This window comes from Selaginella moellendorffii, unplaced genomic scaffold (assembly GCF_000143415.4).
Source record: "Selaginella moellendorffii unplaced genomic scaffold, v1.0 SELMOscaffold_5, whole genome shotgun sequence".
Classification (NCBI taxonomy): Eukaryota; Viridiplantae; Streptophyta; class Lycopodiopsida; order Selaginellales; family Selaginellaceae; genus Selaginella; species Selaginella moellendorffii.
The window spans coordinates 1,313,817-1,331,399 of record NW_003314266.1 but is presented as its reverse complement, the minus strand read 5'-3'; the positions used below and the strand labels follow the sequence as shown (position 1 = coordinate 1,331,399).

The following is a 17,583-nucleotide window of genomic DNA, read 5'->3' as shown; positions in this document are numbered from 1 at the left end:
TTTGATTGTAGACACCCTCGGCCTGTAGACAATAGAGGTGGGTTACAAACTTCCAAAGATTTGCATCAGGAAGCCCTCAAATAGTGGTCATGTGAATCCTGGAAATTAATAGTGTATGTCAGCAAAACACTAACAACTTTGGCACCTTCTTTTTCTGTTCTCTCCAAGAGTCTTTGATGAATGGGTTCACTACCATCAAGTTGCACACCTATAAAGTATTGCAAAAAAAGTTTTAGACAAAAGAATCAAGTTTTTAAGAACTCAGAGAACTTAAATGTGTCTAAGAACTTAAGAGCTTACCTTTCCGATCACAGTTTTTCCTCAGTGCTGTCTGTCAAAAACACTTCACAAGCGGTTTGTCCTCTCACTTTGCAACCTGTTTGGAAAATTGGTTTTATTTTTCTTCTGGAAAGAGAAGCAGACTTGCCTTTGATCAAACTCTAAAATTCAAAGGATTGAGAGGGTGTCCTTGGTGCATAGGAGCCCATTTAGTGATGTATGCAATCCTTCGACCTGGTGTAACTTCTTTTTGATAATGTTCTTGCCTTCCTTGCAAGTCGTTTTTCTTTGAACATTCTCGATATTTTCAAAGCACTAGAATTAAACAAGCAGTTGATTTAGAATACATCAACATCTTGGTGCTCACATAAAAAATGCCTCACATCTGACTTGATGAGGAATTCAACTGAAACCTCACGTCCGACTCCTAACATTTCTTTCCCTTACATCCCACACAAAATTTAGGGACTCCATAGGTTTATCATATGTACTGGAAGAAATCAACTTCACTAATGAGCCTGATTGCACTTTCAAAAAAATACATAAACCTAAAACTCCTTGCTCTTTTAAATGTATAAGAATGATTTCAAACACAGTTAGGGGTAAATAATTATATTAAAAAAAATTATGTTATTTTTTATTTTGAGAATGGTAATTAAATCTGTTATTTAATGTTATTAATTAACAGGAGCTAAATTTTATTAATAAAAGAGTGTTAGTAGTATAAATAATACAATTTAAAAGTTTTTGAAATAAATAATAAAATTTAGTTCAAATTAACGACATTTTAGTGTTAACTTTTAAAACTATACTACTAACTTGAGTGATTCTAATTATATATTAACTAGTTAATTACTAAAACTAGAAAACATACACCACAATACAAAAAATGATATAGTATTTATCTGAATAAGTTTATTTACCAGCAATGTGAAAGTAACTAGAGATGAGTCTATCTTTTGTGACATACACATATAACATTTTGAAGTTCAGTTTTTTTAATCACCCATGTTGTTATTTCAGAGTTATAATTCCATTAAAAAATGGTAGTGAGAAAATGTGGAAAAACTATATTCGATCATTCTAAAATCAACCCAAATTAATTATCGACTTAAGTTTTTTTTCTCTCCTGTATTAGATTCTTTAAGCTGCTCCCTCCAAGCTCCCAAAGATTATGTAAATAGCAATTGAGTGATTGTTAACTCCCTCCCGCTGGCTTAGATTGGTGTGATCTTGAAGTGGAGGCGGATGAGCGGGAAGGCAAAGCACATCAGATCCTGGAACTCACTTATGAGTTATAAACAAAACCATTGTATAATGTTTCTAACTATTTTTTATGGTGGTTAAGATATCAATCAATTTATAAAACAAACAAGGAATATGGCTTGAAGGAAATAGAACATACCCCTCTAACAGCAAATCAAGATTTGTCCCATTAGAAGTCCCCTAAAAGGCTTTCTTTTTTATCCAAGTTTACTTTAACTTGCATTCCACTTTAGAGAGTCTAGTTTGAAAAAACCTGTGTTCAGGAGAGAATTGGATTTCATGGGATCTATTTCCCCCACACCAAGCTTATGTTTATGTGTATTATCATCTCACTATTTGAGTCATTATTTATGTCATGACCAAAAATGAATTCCTTCCAGCATGTGTCACTCACAATCAACCTCTCAACTATTTGTATATATTCATTTTTTTTTTTTGGTAATCTAGCTGCTATTGTTTAGCACATGAGCCTCTGTTCTAGCATTCACCACCTCCCTGGTTCTAAGTTCTCAAATAAATACACTTTCTTCTCAATGACTTCCTTTTGGTGTTTTCACTCAATCTTAATTTTTTTAGCTATTTTTTTTGTCCTCTCAATCGCTACTTTGAGCCTTCCCTTTTGATGCATTTGCTGCAATATGTACTAGAGACCATAAGATAAAATACTTGTTCAGCTGGTATTAATTGGTTTGTAGTAGTAGGGAATGTGTTACCAACAAATTCATTTCCAATCAAATTCAAATCTAATAATAGTTCAAGAGTTTGCACCACATCTTCAAATATAGATATATTAGTTAAAAGTATGCAGATTAGTGCAACAAAATATTAAAGGCATTATTTAGAAATATTCTAAGAAGAAGTTAATAGGTATGGATTAAGGTTGATTAACTGATTGGTTACTAATGTTGATTAGTAAAATAACCCCCCTTATTTCTTGTTTGTCCTAAGGTTCTGAAACACACTAATAGCGTGGTTGTTGCCTCAAATGCAACAGTTACACTGTTCATGGTGAAGAGAGGTAATGAATAATTTCTTTTTCTTTCTTTTATTTGAAAGACAATAGTTGGATATTCAGAAAGACTTACTACCTATAATTTAAGATTAAAAATTAGATAATTCATATTTTATAAAATAATAATTTACAATATAGAAAAGAATTTATGATTGTAGTTTTAATGTTTATTGGGATGACACTATTTATGAGGTCCAAAGACACGTGATTTGCCATTTAGGTACTTTATGATTTAGGAGTAATTCTAATGCAAAAATATATACTTTTTCATTACAATGACTAAATAACTAATAATTATTATTATTATTACTATTATTTTTAATTCATACATAAATCTATAAGAACTTAATGAAATGCTACCTCAATCAAGCCTTAACCAAAATTCATACTATACTATACTATATATCATTTTTCGTGCCTTTGATGTGTTGAACTCGGCTGTCAAACTTCAAGAGTAATAATCTTGAGTTTCTAATATGGACTGTAAGATATATTTTTTCTTTTCTTCATAATATTTTGCTACTTGATACAATCTTCTTGTTGGTGGCTTCTGAAGAAAATCATAAATGGGTGGGGGTTACTAGTGTTGTTTTCTATGGCCTGCTTATCTGTTGAAAGAGAGAGGAGAGAGAGAGAGAGAAGACCCAAAATCAATTAAGATCAGAGTAGAAATGTTTCCTTACAGTTAGGTGATCCAACTCACAGTTGAATTTATTACCTGCAAATAAAATCAAACACTGAGACAAAAATGGGAAAAAGAGCTTAAAAAATCCCCAAACAAAAAAAAGGATGATGCTTCGTAGCTAAGTAACGGTGGTGACAATCGTCAGGCCGTCCTTGACCTCAATATCCAGCTCTTGTTTCATTACAGAGCGAATCAGCCATTCCGTGTCGAAGACTCGAAGCCCGACGCTTGAAGCGTTTCTAGCTTGCATGGCATCGGCTTTGCAAGAGATGACGAATGATTTTGACACTGGCATAGTAAGCTCCTCAATCCGGGACACGACCTGCAAATGAAAATGATCATATTCGTTTCCCATGAAGCTAGGAAAAAGTATACCTTGCCACAGCCAGATTCGATAAGCTCACGGAGAACTTGATCGATATGAGGGGTCAGACAAGCTTGTAATCCTTGAAACAGTGGCTTCGCTCTTGCGCGTTTGATCACGCTTGCGACGTCAGTGTTATAGTTTGCCTTGAAGTCAGCATCCTCCAGAACGAAAGGAATAGGATCTGATCATCAAAGTTTATCGATCAAAAAATGTTCTTTCCAAAGTTCTTACCTACGAATGTTTTAGCTTCGACACTTGATCGTAACCATTCTGGCGATAAAATCCAGGCTCTATCACATAGACATTTCACACAATTTAGAGAAAAACAATTACAATTTACCCGACAGAAACAGCTGCACAGAAGTTCATAGTTCGTCGAACTTGGCCTGTCAAGACGTGAGTGCACTTGCTTCCTGTATCTGTAACTTGCCCTCCAAGCGTTTCGACAAACTGCAAACAGATACCTCTTGATTCAAAGCTTGTAAACCAGTAGCTTTGCACCTTGGTTAGTTGTCGCTTGCGCTGCTCGTCAGCCATATTCATAAACAAAACCACTGGACTTCTTTCCCCGCATGTCTGGATTGGTTCCACATCCTTTCCAGCTGCAGTGTCTGGAGAATCACGAGGCGGCTGAGAAAATGCAAGTAACGGTTGGCAGGAGGGATCACCCTTTTCGTTCCGTTTTCTTTTGCTAGTGCCCTTTTTCCTTACGGCCTTTGAAGTCCCGGGGGGATCTGAAAGCATCCCGTAAAGAAAGACAACTACGAACCGCAAGTTTTACCAGTATGTTGTTGCATTGCATGTTGCTGCGTTGCAGATGGTTCAGTTGAACCTTGAACTGCTCGGGGAAACTTCTCAAAAATCATCACTTTGGTATCACTTGTAAAAAACGACGCTAGCGGTTCAGAAAACTTTGGTTTCGTGCTACCATCAGCCAACGGTTTAAATCCCTGCTTCAAACATAACAATGAATACATATCCACATATTTTTCAGAAGAGCTTGCCTGTTTAGACCAGAAGGACTCGGACCTGCCAGCAAAACAGTACACTGTTGATACGCCTATATCACACAGCCTTCTCTGGAACTCGATGCACAAACGTGTCCCTAACCCCTATAGAATGAGAGAACGACAATTAAAAAGCTAAAAGACTACCGCAAAGAATATAGGAAACATGCCTTCCGTTGGTGACTACTTCGTACGGCAGATAGTAAAACCACAGCACAAAGCTCGTCTGAGAAAGATATTTGGTAAGTCATTGCGGCGACTACCTGTAAGGAAAACAAAGCATAAGCATCAATAACTCTTAGAGTTTGGTCACTTGCGTGTTGGTGTTCCGCGAGGACCAGAGTGACGTTCTTTCCATCTTTCACACATCCAGAAATGTAAGCACGGCACGACGTAGAAAATTCGCCGGTGTAAAGGTCGAGAGCGTCCTGCCGTTTGAGAAGATCGATCCAAGTTAACTAGGGCGCTAAAACGAAAGGAAGCATACCCCCAGCAGCTGCTGCCCTGTGGTATCAAGAGCTACGGGATTGAGAGGAACAATGCTGGTTGGAGCTGTAAGAACAACACACGATGCTCACAAGAACAAACATTTAGTCTATAGAGCTGACCAATGTCAAGTGCATGAGGATGGACAGGAACAATGCTGGTTCGAGCTGTAAGATGGATCAACACACGATGCTCACAAGAACTAACATTTAGTCTATAGAACTAACCAATGTCAAGAGCATTGGGATTGACAGGAACAATGCTGGTTGAATCTGTAAGAAACCGGAATCCGTGCGCTTTAACTGCAGGATTAGCCTTAGCAACTTACCGGCAGCGCTCACACGAACAGTCCCCAATCCAGGAATGCTGAAAGAAACCCTCCTCCCATTCTTCTCGTAATCGATGTCGCCGGAAATCTCCACCGAGCAGTTGCCTACACACGGACGAGATCATGAGAAACTAAATGCCGCCCGGAATCGAAGCAAACCTATGGCGATCGTGGAAGAAGAAGCCATGAGCCAACAAGAACCCTAGCTAAGCCATTTGGGCGCGAAAATTTGGAAAGATTTTGATATTGAGGAGAAATTAGGGTTTATGCGAGCTAGGGTTTCGTGCGCGCAATAATGTCGTCGGGGATGGACGCCTTCAGTGGCGATGAGACGGCGCCATTCTTTGGATTCATCGGCGCTGCCGCAGCTCTCGTCTTCTCTTGTAAGCCAGATTCTTTTTCCTCTTTGATCTAATCGCAATGCGATGGATCAATCGATTACAGGCATGGGAGCTGCCTATGGCACTGCCAAGAGCGGCGTGGGCGTGGCGTCCATGGGCGTCATGAGACCGGAGCTCGTGATGAAATCGATCGTCCCGGTGGTGATGGCTGGAGTTCTCGGCATCTACGGCCTTATCATCGCGGTGATTATCAGCACTGGGATCAATCCCAAGGCGAAATCCTACTACCTCTTCGATGGCTACGCGCATCTCTCTTCCGGATTGGCTTGCGGGCTTGCTGGTCTCTCGGCTGGGATGGCGATTGGAATTGTTGGAGACGCTGGAGTGAGGTAAAGTTTCCAAACTCTTTCTTCGTTTTGCTTCTTCGACTAGTTCACGCTTGTAGACGGTCGAGTGTCTGCTGACTATCTCCAGCTTTAGCTCAACTAAACTATAAGCCAGAGCGATCTCTGGACTGGGCTCAATGATCTTCGAATCATTTGAAGATCGGGAGCTTGGTCCTCACAAGATTTCCCTGCTGGAAACTCCACTCTGTTTTCTTCTCTGGCTTTCTCACTTTCCATCGTTTTCACAGGGCCAACGCTCAACAGCCAAAGCTCTTCGTGGGCATGATCTTGATCCTCATCTTCGCCGAGGCGCTGGCTCTCTACGGATTGATCGTGGGGATCATTCTTTCATCCCGAGCTGGGCAATCGCGAGGCTAGAAGTAAATTATTCCATCGACACATCATGGTCTCTACGTGTAAGAAGAACAAGAGGGAAGAACTTTTTGAGGTCTGTGCCTTTAATCCGGGACCCTTAGGTTCTCTCCAGATTTACTTTTGGTCTTCCTCTTCCTCGTAATAAAACGTGGCAATTTTCCTTCTTGGAGTTTCGTTTGACTGGTAGGAATAGAGAGCGAAAGCGCGGCTAGGTTTTTTCTCACTTGAATCTTTCTATGGCTCAACAGGGACTCCTCTCTAGGTCGCCGCCGAGCGCCAGAGCTGGATTCGTCGCGCCTCGCCAGAGAATCGAAATTCCAGCCAGAGCGAGCTTCGGGAGGACAATGCGGCAGTGCGCTCCACTGATTTCGCTCATCCATCCCAGGGCCAGCGCTTCTCTCGGGTATGTGCCTCGCGCTCCTCGTTTTCGAGTGATAATGGAGTGTTTTAGGATCGTGGAAGATGGTGTCAAGGACGAGAGCGAGAATTTGACCCTGGATGCCATCCGGGACTCGTTGATCCAACAAGAGGATAATATCATCTTTAGCTTGATCGAGCGAGCGCAGTACAAGATGAATACGCGGACGTATGATCCTAACAGGTTTCGCATTCCTGGCTTTGATGGCTCCCTGGTGGAGTTCATGCTCAAAGAAACCGAGTGCCTCCATGCCAAGGCAAGCTTTTTTGTCTTCTCTTTGCTTCTCTCTTTGTCTATTCGTTTCTTTTATGACCACCATGAGATAACTTTGTGAAGTCTTCTTTCTTTTTCGTTTGGCAGGTCCGAAGATACTGCTCCCCTGATGAACACGCTTTTTTCCCAGATGATTTGCCGGAGCCTATACTTCCTCCACTCGAGTATCCCAAGGTGAGAGACATGGGCCATATCTGGGATCCAAGCAATGAAAGCTTGTTTTTGTGCAGGTGCTCCATCAAGCGGCCAAAGCCATCAACATTAACACGAGGATCTGGAAAATGTACTATAGCAACTTGCTGCCTTCCTTTGTATCTGACGGGGATGATGGCAATTATGGCTCAACAGCGGCCTGTGACGTGAAGTGTCTCCAGGTTTGTACTTTCGCGGCACAAAGTCGAGATTTCCTTTAACGACCTTTTCTTTTCTTTTTCCTTTTCAGGCCCTCTCGAAAAGAATACACTACGGGAAGTTCGTTGCCGAGGCCAAGTTTCGTGAGTCACCACATCTATTCGAACCTCATATCCGAGCACAGGTGTTTACATTTTCTTTCAAGATCTGTCTTGACTTCTAGCCTTTCTCTCACCAGGACCCGCAAGAATTAATGAGGCTGGTCACGTTTGAGAGCGTAGAGGCGAGCGTGCAAAAGCGCGTGGAGCACAAAGCAAGAACTTACGGGCAAGAGATTGACGCAAATGGAACCAAGCCGACTCCACTTTACAAAGTAGAACCCAAGCTCGTTGCTCGCCTCTACGGAGATTGGGTGATGCCTTTGACAAAGGACGTCCAAGTCGAATACCTTCTGCGACGTCTCGATTGACCAAAACCATCTGTGATCTCACAGCTTGACGGTAAAGAGAGAGAAAAAAAAGTGATATTTGCGACTGATCTTGTTCTTCCTCTGTGCAGGCACATCTCTCTGAGCAAGTTAGTTGAATCATATATTTTTTGTGTGATATTATGATTATTGTTACCAACAGAAGTGATTCAAACAGAAATTCTTTCTTGTGCCCGTGTTCACTGGCAACGCGAGGCAGCGTTGCGGTTTCTGCGTCAACATCCAAGTTTGTCAACTTCTGCAAGGTGACCACCAGATTTTTATAAGTTTGTTCTAACACACGCGGGCCTCTGTGGTACGAAGAAACAGGAAAGAAGAAGCCAAAATTTTCCCACACTCGTCGGCGTCTGTCAATTTTGCATTGGATCCAACCGACGCGCAGTCTACACTGCTCAAGTTAGTATTCACTTTCAATCTTTTCCTTTTTTCTTTTCCTTTGAGACTTACAGAACATCTGAAACGTCAGCTTGAAAGGCTGGATGCAACGACTCGGGACCAGCTGGTTTCGTCGTGGAACGTAAGGTTTCGTTTCTATGTACGCATTTGATCAGCACTAAACATTCTATCAGCTGGAAATCCTGGATGCATCCTGATTCCTGCCGCGGTATCACAAAATACTATACAAGTTTTTAGTTCTCTACAAAGAATGTGTCTAATCTTCTTTCTCTACAGTGTAACTGGACCGATGGTTTGGAGCTCAAACTGCTTCACCTCATCAGCCAAGGTGCTCAATTTATCGTCGTATAGGTACGGGATTTTGTTGAGCCACACTTTGGAGGTCCTGTTCTTGGGAACCTTGACAAACTCTCGGCAATTCTCCTGGTGCTCGGTGATGGTGTTGTGGAAGTGGAAGTAGGAAATCTGGCCTCTCGAGTAGAGGCTCTTCCCTCTTACGTTCTCCGAGAGATGGACTCCTGCTGAATCCGCCAGCGGCGCTCGCAGCACGTACTTTCGATCGAGACGCACCGATTTTTGGACGTTGATGAAAACAAGCTTCTCGAATCCCCATTGCCTGGAAGAAGATCAAGCGATCGTAAGAACTTGAAGGACGATCTAGGATCAACGAGAACTCTGGAAACTTGAAAGCTCTAAACGATCTTTCTACGTCTACGACCAGAGAGACGATCTTTCTACGAATTTTTTCTGCGATGAGAGGGAGAGAGGTTCTCACCTGGATCTGTCCGTACGATTGCTATTTACACACACATTGTGGCCCATGAGGTTCTGCTCAAACATGATCTGCGAGTAGTTTTGGCCAAGCTCGTCCAGCACGGAATCTAGCGTGGATGGGCCGGGAACGTTTACGTACTCGTCCACGTCGAAGAAGAAGGTCCAATTGGCTGCGTGCTTGTAGCGAAACAAGCAATCGTTCACGACCAGGAACTGGTTATAGTAGTAGCCATCGAAGCGCGCTTGCTCGCGAAAATCCTGGACGGTCACTCGCCCGGATCGGATCCAAGGCTCCAGCACTGATCTCACTCCCTTGGATCGCGCGCCGCCGACGTCGTGGAGCACGAAATGCGATCTTGGTCCGAACAGCCAGGCGTGGTACGCGATCCACTCGCGCAGCCGCTGTGGATTGATGTCGCCAAACAGCGAGGAGCCGCAGTAGAGGTAGTCGTACTTTGGGAGGAACTGGGAGGGAGAGTACGATCCTGGCGCTTCCACAAGCGCGGTGATCTTGGAGGCCGGCGTGGCGGATCCCTTCTCGCCGGCATGGAGGATCAATCGCCCGCCGCTGCCGTTCTCGCCCACGGAGGATTTGAAGTAGCAGTGGACGACTACCACGGTGTAGACGCGGCCATAGCCCCAGTCGGGCAAGATTCTCTTTGCGCGGCCAAAGATGGAAGAAGAAGAAGGAGAGTCCGAGGTGGGCTGGGAGGCCGAGGTGGTGGGCACCCATTCACACGAGAACTCGGGCTTGCCAAAGACGTGGAGGGGCTTGGAGGCGAGGCCCACGACCGCGAAGGACCTCTTCTCTGTTCTATAGCCTCCAGTGAGGACGAATGTGTGGGCGGCGACGCCGATTGGATGGAGATGGCGGACATTGGAGTGTATCCCGGTCCCCTGTTCTTCGAGCGCGGGAATTGGATCAATTGCCTCAGCGGGGACGAAATTCTTGGACATTGACGAGCTGGGCGACGATTTCTCGCAGGACTGCGTGACGGGCATCACGAATTCGACGCTGCTGCTGCTGCTGCCGCTGCTCTTGGTCGTGAAGGACCCGAGGATGACGAGCAGGGAGGCGACGAGGAAGATTGTCCCGACCAGCAGCACATTCGCGGTGGATTTGCCGCTGGCGGAGGCGTGGAGGAGGAGCAGACCCGGCGCTGCAACCGGCGCCTTCATCTGGAAAGCTGGATCGATCGATCCGATTCTGGAATGTGGCATGGAATGGAATTCTTGAGAATTCTGGATTGGGAGAACGATCGATCAATACCCTTTTGCGCTGAAGTGTCGACTCTCACATTTCTACACGGCTGGGCTCCTCGCAGACGCCTTCCGACTTACGGCATAGAAATAGATAGCTTCTTTTCTCTTCTATTTCTCTCGTTCGCGTGGCCCATTGTGAGGCGTACGGCACACCCGCCGTCTCGTACGGACGAGGTCATATCGTTATCGTGGTTGCTAGTGCTTCAATTCCATCCCACCACTGGTGTGGTGCTTTTGGCGATTCTCTCGGACGCTTTTCTCAGTTTTATATACTTGCTCGCAAAGCCATTGTTCTAATTAATCGTTTTCAGATTTTTTCGAGTTTTTCGGTCCTCGCGGCTTCAAATGAAAGTAAAGTCGAGGTTTTGTAAGTTGGAATGCGTTTTGCAAGCATGGAATCCACATTAGCGGTTATTATAATAGTTTCCTTTTCACGTATAATGGTATCCTTTTCACGTCAGGACACAAACCTACACTCCCCGGCAGATCATGGACATGGATCGCTGCAAAGTAACTTCACTGCTGAGCAGATCATGGAGAGGCGTTGAAAATGGGAAGAACATAATCATGACGACTACTTAGCAGAAATGGTGGCGAAGAAGAAGAAGATCCAAAGCCTAAAGTCCCAGAAGTTCAAGTCGAGAAAAGTTCAAGGCGTGGGAGAAGACTTAGCAACAACAATATTCCTTTGGATTGGAGTTCTCGGCTCCTTCTCTGGTTTTGCGATTCCTTGTTTCTTAATATTTGAGAAATATAAAACGAAAGGTTCAATCCTGCCTTTTGCTTATAAGTTACAAACTCAAAATATGGCCAGCGGCAGCAGTGCTAGAACAACTACATAGCGTGGGATCTATCCCGAGAGCTTGCATCAGCATCGAGGCTCTAGTCGAGAGGGCGATAATCATCATCGCCGCTTCCACCACAATTGAATCCTTTGACACCATTGTTGACTAGAAGTCCAGTCTCTTGGAATGTGATGATCTGCGCGGCCTGGATCTAGAGGCGATCGAGATGACCTTTCCATTCGAGAGGACTACAATGTCAAGCGAGCTCCATCTGACAGAAGAGGTCCAATGGCAGGTAGCTGTGGCGACTCCCTGAAGACTTGGAGGGTTCCTCTGTGAATGCACACCGTGTCACGTGATTTGGCTGCCTGATTGAGATAGAGGTAGCATTTTAGGTTATTGCAGCTCTCATGCCCAACTCATCGACTCTCCGCACATAGTTGTGTGGCAAACAAGAGACTATGTGACACTCTGACTAAGATTTGCACCGCTAGTGTTTCAAGTCCCAGCGTTGCAAATCTTAGTCATAGTGCATATAGCGTCTTGTTTGTCCGCTCAACTTCGCCATTTGCTAAGGAGGATACGGTGTCTGCAATAACCGTATTAATAAACTGCGTACCTAAATCGCTCACGAACTCAAGGCGGCAGCCGAATCGCATGCTGATGTTCTTATCTACTCTTTTCACCATATCCAGCCGATCTTCAGCTTTCCTGGACAATACTCTGGTGCTCTGATAGAAGAGAACCAAGATCTCCCTCCTTAACAGGTACTAAATCCCTTTTATATTCTAGTTTAACCACGGCTCCATAGCGGCAAATCCAGTCAGTGTTGTGAAGTTAATTTGCTTCCTACAGGAAAATGCCATGTATGTGATCAGCAATAAACATTTTGTCAGTTGGAAATCCTGTATGGGCCAGCTGGCCTCGGGTATCATATAAGTTTCTAGTCCTTTACAAAGAATGGCTCTGACCTGTTTAATCTTTTTTCTCTACAGTGTTACTGGACCAATGGTTTGTAGCTCAAACTCCTTCACCTTATCAGCCAAAGAGCTCAATCTATCGTCATAAAGGTACGGGACTTTGTTGAGCCACACTTTGGAAGTCTTGTGCTTGGGAACCTTGACAAACTCTCGGCAATTCTCCTGGTGTTCGCTGATGGTGTTGTGGAAGTGGTAGTAAGAAATCTGGTCTTTCGAGTAGATGCTCTTCCCTCTTATATTCTGCGAGAGATGGACTCCTGCGGAATCTGCTAGTGGCGCTCGCAATACGTACTTTCGCTCGAGATGCAACGTTTTTTGGACGTTGACGTTGATGAAAACCAGCTTCTCAAATCCCCATTGTCTGGAAGAAGAAGATGAAGCGACCGTAAGATATAGAAGAAACACCAAGGCGATCTAAAAGGAACTCTAGCTCTAAACGATCACACACACACACACAGAGTCACCTAGATAAGTTCGTACGATTGCTGTCGATGCACACATTGTGGCCCATGGGGGTCTGCTTAAAGATGATCTGAGAGTACTTTTGGCCAAGCTCGTTCAGCACGGAACCCAACGTGGATGGGCCGGGAACGTGTACGTACTCGTCCACGTCGAAGAAAAAGGTCCAATTGGCGGCGTGCTTGTAGCGAAACAAGCAATCGTTCACGACCAGGAACTGGTTATGGTAGTAGCCATCGAAGCGTGCTTGCTCGCGAAAATCCTGGACGGTCACTCGGCCCGATCGGACCCAAGGCTCCAGCACTGATCTCACGCCCTTGGATCGCGCGCCGCCGGCGTCGTGGAGCACGAAATGCGATCTCGGTCCAAACAGCCAGGCGTGGTATGCGATCCACTCGCGAAGCCGCTGTGGATTGACGTCGCCAAACAGCGAGGAGCCGCAGTAGAGGTAGTCGTACTTTGGGAGGAACTGGGAGGGAGAGTATGATCCTGGCGCTTCCACAAGCGCGGTGATCTTGGAGGCCGGCGTGGCGGATCCCTTCTCGCCGGCATGGAGGATCAATCGCCCGCCGCTGCCGTTCTCGCCCACGGAGGATTTGAAGTAGCAGTGGACGACTACCACGGTGTAGACGCGGCCATAGCCCCAGTCGGGCCAGATTTTTCTTGCGCTGCCAAAGATGGAAGGAGAGTCCGAGGTGGTGGAGTCGGGCACCCATTCGCACGCGAAATTGGGCTTGCCAAAGACGTGTAGAGACTTGGCGGCGAGGCCCACGACCGCGAAGGATCTGGTCTGGGTTCTATAGCCGCCAGTGAGGACGAATATGTAGGAGGCGATGCCGAATGGATGGAGATGCCGGACGCTGGAGTGTATCCCGGTCCCCTGCTCCTCTGGCGCAGGAATTGGATCAATCGCCGCAGCTGGGCCGAAATTCGTGGACACTGACAAGTTGGACGACGAATTCTCGCAGGACTGTGTGATGGGCATCACGAATTCGACGCTGCTGCTGCTGCTGCTGCTCTTGGTCCCGAGGATGACGAGCAGGGAGGCGAGGAGGAAGATTGTCCCGACCAGCAGCACATTTGTGGTGGAATTGCCGCCGGCAGAGAGGAGAAAAGCCGGTACCTTCATCGGATTGGAAGAATGATCGATCGATGCCCTTTTGCGCTATAGTAATCACTTCTCACATTTCTACACATTTGGGCTAGACGCTTGGCTGACTTCAGGCAAAGATTTTTTTTTCTCTCTCGAACTCGCTTCGTATAATTTTAACACTGTATTAGTGTTGTTATAGGACTCTACCACTTTCTAATAAGTCTAATCTCAAGGCTAAACCATGGGAAAAATAAAATAGTGACCACGGCCTTAAAGTCCAAGAAGAAAAAGTCCAAGCAGCATTTCAAGTCAAACAAACTCAAACGTGGAAGGCTTGGATTTGGAAGAACTACACTTCTTGGGATTGGAACTCTTTTGTTTTGGGAGAGAGTAGCATAGATTATAGACATTCTTCCTCCCTCTTCATGTTGGAGAGGAGCACGTAATGCGCAGACGTCTCGGGGGCGATGCTCGCTCCAGCTCCAGCGATGCGCGTGGCCCGGCCTCGATCGCCATGGACGCCGCAAGCGCTCAGCAAGCTTGTCCACCCGGCCTCAAACGGCTCAAACGGCATGCTGAGCATGAGCTCCTCCCCGGCCTCCAGATCCCCCGTCCTGGCCAGCAGATCCACCAGGCAGCAGTAGCAATCCACGTCGGGAGCGATCCCAAAGTCCTGGATCATCGACAGGAACTGGATCCTGGCCTCGGCCAGGAAGCCGGAGTGGCTGCACGCCGCTAGAACAGTGATGAAGGTGACGGGCGTGGGATCTATCCCGAGCGCTTGCATCTGCCGGTAGCTCTCGATCGCCTCGAGATCCAGGCCCGCCTTTGCGCACGCCCCGATCATCACGTTCCACGAGACTGGATCGTCGGGGGACTGCTCGTCGAAGGCGAGCCTGGCGCTGGCGGCGCTGCCACACTTGGCGTACATGTTGAGGATGGCGGCGTCGAGGATGCGGTCGCGGTGGAAGCCCCCGGCGATGATCCTGGCGTGGATCATCGCCCCCTCGGCCAGCGCTTCGACGCTGGAGCACGCGTCCAGGAGGCTGGAGAGGACCACGATGTCGGGCTTGATCCCCTCGAGCTCCATCCGGCGGAAGAGCTCCATGGCCTGGCGTCCATAGCCGTGGCGAGCGCACGCCGCGATGGTGGAGCTCCACGCCACCCTGTCTCTCTCCGCCATCTCCCCGAAGACCTGGAGCGCCTCCTCCGCGAATCCACACTGCGAGTACATGTTGAGCAGCGCCGTCTGGACGAGGCAGTCCGACTCCACCCCGGCCTGCGCAGCGCACTCGTGGATCGCCCGGCACTGCCGCGGATCGCCCAAGTCCTGGAAAGCCCCGATCGCGCTCACGAACGTGATGTTGTCGCCGGTGATCCCATCCAGATCCATCTCCCGGAAGAGGACGACCGCCTCGCGGCACTGCCCGGCCTGCGCGAATCCACCGATCATCGCCGTGTAGATGAATCGATCCCGGTGGTTCGTCCTCCGGAAGGCCGTGCTCGCCTCGTCCATGCATCCACAGCTGCTATACATGTGGATCAATCCCGCCGCGACGTGGGGATCGGATTCGTAGCCTCGATCTCTCACCACCGCGTGCACGAATCGCCCATCCTGGAGCGATCCCAGGCTGCAGCACACGCCGATAACGATGCTGCAAGCGTAGTCGGAGGGATCCATGCCTTCCAGGAGGGACTTGCGGAAGAACAGTATGGCCTCGAGCAAATGCCCATTGTGGGCATACGCCTTGACGATCTGGGTCCAGGAGAACTCGTTCTTGGGCGCGATGCGATCGAAGACGAGGCGCGCGTCGCGGATCTGGCAGCACTTGCCATACATGTCCACCAGGAGATTGAGCACGTACCGGTCGCTGCGGTAGAGGCCGCGATCGATGTAGGCGGCGAGGCGCTGGCCGCTGCCCAGCGCGCGCTCGTGGCCGCATTGCTTGATGAGGTAGAGGAGATCGGCCTTGTCGACCTGGACGCGCCCGCACAGGAGCTGATCGATCGCCGCCGAGAACCCTAGGGTATAGACGAAGGAAGTGACCACCGATCTTGCCCTTCTAGCTAGGCTCATGGGAGAAGGGGATATTCCCCCTTCTCCCTCACTGGTTAGGGCTTGAGAGATGGCGCGAATCACTAGCTAGGGTTTTAGAGCGGGAAAGAAATTCCTGGATTGGAGGCCACTGCGGATTCCTAGAATCGATCTCACAGCAGAGGAACAAACGAGATCATCCTTGATCGCTGTGGATGCGGGATCTTTGCAACTCAAGGCAAAAATGCGTTGTCCTTAGAGAATGCATACTCTTGGCATGATCACACGACGAATCCATGATATATATCAAGGAAATTGCGCGTAGAAGTCGAGAATTTTGATCATCGATCTCGCTTGGAAGAGCTCTCCGGATCCAAGAACACATCCCAAATGGTGTCCCCTGTTTTGACGATCACTTTCACAGCACTCCTCCTCGTTGCTGCTGCTCGCCCAGACTCGATCGAAGGCATCCGAGTCGAGCTAAGCAAGCGACCCTCTCGGGAATTGGCATCGTCCATCTAGAGCAGCCACTCGCGCGTCAAGTTCTTGTCCGGATCATCATCATCATCATCATCCTCCTCCTCGAGTTCGCGCCCTGCCAATTTCTCCCTGTCCACCTGGGACGAAAGCTGGTGGACGATCTTCCACCTCGGAACGCCCGATCAAGAGATCCTAGCGATCGCTGGATCTCGTGTGGGCGCGCTGCGGCCCTTACGACTAAGTCGAGGAAAGATCTTCCAGCTTCAAGAACGTAAGCTGCAGTGACTCGCGCTGCCGCCTCGCGCCTTCTCATAGCTGCGATGGCAGCAACACTTGCATCTACTATCCCTCCAGCGCGATCGGCCACGCCGGGCGCGGTGGCCCGAGACCGTCACCCTCGTTTACGCCAGAGGTCGCTGGACGGAAAGGATCCCCGTCCCCGACACCCTCTTTGGCTGCGAGAGAAAAAACCGAAGGTCTCTCGGGAGTGATCGGGCTGGGGCGAGGCGCGCTCTCGCTGGTGTCGCAGCTCACCGATTCCCGCCACTCGTACTACTCCGAGATCACGGAGAACAAGTTCTCCTACTGTCTCTCGTCCAAGAACGCGGGCTCCAGAGTGCTCTTCCTGGGCCGTGCTCGCATCCACGGCGAGGGCGTCCACAGGTTTCCAATGCTGTCGAGTCCCGGCCATGGCCGCTACTACTTCGCCGAGCTCCGCGCGATCACGGTTGGATCCAGCGTCATCGCCATCGCTCGAAACGACTCTGGCGCTGTGAGCTCGGGGAGGAATGGTGGCCATGCCGTGATGTTCGACTCGGCCACTCTTCTCACCGATCTCCATTACCAGGCGCATCCAGAATGCCTTCTATCCTCAGGCCTCGCTGCCTAGAACTTGGGGCAACATGTTTAACTTGGAGCTGTGCTACACCAAGCTACAAGTTTCCATTCATGGAGCTCCACTTTGAGAGCGCGCGGATGGTTCTCAGCCAAAAGAACTACATCTTGTCGAATGGATCCGGCTGGGTTTGTGTGGCCATTGCGATGCGCGATCCGGGAGATGTGAGCGTCATTGGCAGTCTGATGCAACGCCACTATCACATTCTTTTCGACAACCCGGGTTCCACCATCTCGTTTGCGCCAGCGACGTGCTCCGAGCTCTGAGTGATGGAGAAGAAAGTTTGCAAAGCTTTTCGAGAAAGAAAGCTTCGAAACTTGAATACTTTCTTGCTTGCTTGCTTGCTAGATTTCGAGCTCTAG

The 17,583-nt window shown here is 47.8% G+C and overlaps 7 protein-coding genes across 13 annotated transcripts; 2 read left to right on the top strand and 5 right to left on the bottom strand.

Moving 5' to 3' along the window:
• Positions 1-3,247: 3,247 nt before the first annotated feature.
• LOC112340472 (PAX-interacting protein 1-like) lies at positions 3,248-4,554 on the bottom strand. The gene is made up of 7 exons (XM_024669580.1): positions 4,391-4,554; positions 4,278-4,343; positions 4,111-4,220; positions 3,950-4,059; positions 3,841-3,899; positions 3,618-3,790; positions 3,248-3,564 (listed from the first exon to the last, which is right to left on the bottom strand). Exons 1-7 carry the CDS (start codon positions 4,473-4,475, stop codon positions 3,361-3,363), a joined length of 807 nt encoding a protein of 268 aa, XP_024525348.1. The 5' UTR covers positions 4,476-4,554; the 3' UTR covers positions 3,248-3,360.
• Positions 4,505-5,663, bottom strand: LOC9659926. Of its 2 annotated transcripts, XM_024669581.1 has the most exons (7): positions 5,590-5,663; positions 5,431-5,535; positions 5,104-5,168; positions 4,934-5,044; positions 4,787-4,879; positions 4,639-4,721; positions 4,505-4,559 (listed from the first exon to the last, which is right to left on the bottom strand). In XM_024669581.1, exons 1-7 carry the CDS (start codon positions 5,615-5,617, stop codon positions 4,505-4,507), a joined length of 540 nt encoding a protein of 179 aa, XP_024525349.1. In that variant the 5' UTR covers positions 5,618-5,663. The 2 variants fall into 2 exon arrangements, 1 of the variants encoding a protein (XP_024525349.1); XR_002991751.1 differs by lacking the exons at positions 4,505-4,559; positions 4,639-4,721; positions 4,787-4,879; ... (1 more) ...; positions 5,104-5,168; positions 5,590-5,663 and adding an exon at positions 5,301-5,374 and having other exon boundaries at positions 5,431-5,513.
• Positions 5,664-5,680: 17 nt separating this feature from the next.
• Positions 5,681-6,696, top strand: LOC9659925 (V-type proton ATPase subunit c1). Its single transcript, XM_002965088.2, has 3 exons — positions 5,681-5,813; positions 5,875-6,160; positions 6,406-6,696. Exons 1-3 carry the CDS (start codon positions 5,726-5,728, stop codon positions 6,533-6,535), a joined length of 504 nt encoding a protein of 167 aa, XP_002965134.2. The 5' UTR covers positions 5,681-5,725; the 3' UTR covers positions 6,536-6,696.
• A 28-nt stretch (positions 6,697-6,724) lies between these two features.
• On the top strand, positions 6,725-8,716 carry LOC9658503 (chorismate mutase 1, chloroplastic). 5 transcript variants are annotated; one of them, XR_002991749.1, is made up of 11 exons: positions 6,725-6,935; positions 6,984-7,206; positions 7,311-7,397; positions 7,454-7,597; positions 7,666-7,758; positions 7,813-8,074; positions 8,133-8,150; positions 8,219-8,306; positions 8,371-8,457; positions 8,528-8,578; positions 8,631-8,716. XR_002991749.1 is itself a non-coding variant. In XM_024669578.1 (7 exons), exons 1-6 carry the CDS (start codon positions 6,769-6,771, stop codon positions 8,041-8,043), a joined length of 945 nt encoding a protein of 314 aa, XP_024525346.1. In that variant the 5' UTR covers positions 6,725-6,768; the 3' UTR covers positions 8,044-8,074; positions 8,133-8,241. The 5 variants fall into 5 exon arrangements, 1 of the variants encoding a protein (XP_024525346.1); XR_002991750.1 differs by having other exon boundaries at positions 8,365-8,457; XR_002991748.1 differs by having other exon boundaries at positions 8,219-8,457.
• Positions 8,575-10,721, bottom strand: LOC112344582 (galactan beta-1,4-galactosyltransferase GALS1-like). 2 transcript variants are annotated; one of them, XM_024669577.1, is made up of 3 exons: positions 10,502-10,721; positions 9,233-10,438; positions 8,575-9,073 (listed from the first exon to the last, which is right to left on the bottom strand). In XM_024669577.1, exons 2-3 carry the CDS (start codon positions 10,408-10,410, stop codon positions 8,728-8,730), a joined length of 1,524 nt encoding a protein of 507 aa, XP_024525345.1. In that variant the 5' UTR covers positions 10,411-10,438; positions 10,502-10,721; the 3' UTR covers positions 8,575-8,727. The 2 variants fall into 2 exon arrangements, with proteins under 2 accessions (XP_024525345.1, XP_024525344.1); XM_024669576.1 differs by having other exon boundaries at positions 9,233-10,721.
• A 1,459-nt stretch (positions 10,722-12,180) lies between these two features.
• On the bottom strand, positions 12,181-14,007 carry LOC9658502 (galactan beta-1,4-galactosyltransferase GALS1). The gene is made up of 2 exons (XM_024669512.1): positions 12,724-14,007; positions 12,181-12,620 (listed from the first exon to the last, which is right to left on the bottom strand). Exons 1-2 carry the CDS (start codon positions 13,845-13,847, stop codon positions 12,269-12,271), a joined length of 1,476 nt encoding a protein of 491 aa, XP_024525280.1. The 5' UTR covers positions 13,848-14,007; the 3' UTR covers positions 12,181-12,268.
• A 204-nt stretch (positions 14,008-14,211) lies between these two features.
• Positions 14,212-15,888, bottom strand: LOC9658501 (pentatricopeptide repeat-containing protein DOT4, chloroplastic). The gene has a single exon (XM_002964747.2). It carries the CDS (start codon positions 15,886-15,888, stop codon positions 14,212-14,214), a length of 1,677 nt encoding a protein of 558 aa, XP_002964793.2.
• Positions 15,889-17,583: the final 1,695 nt, after the last annotated feature.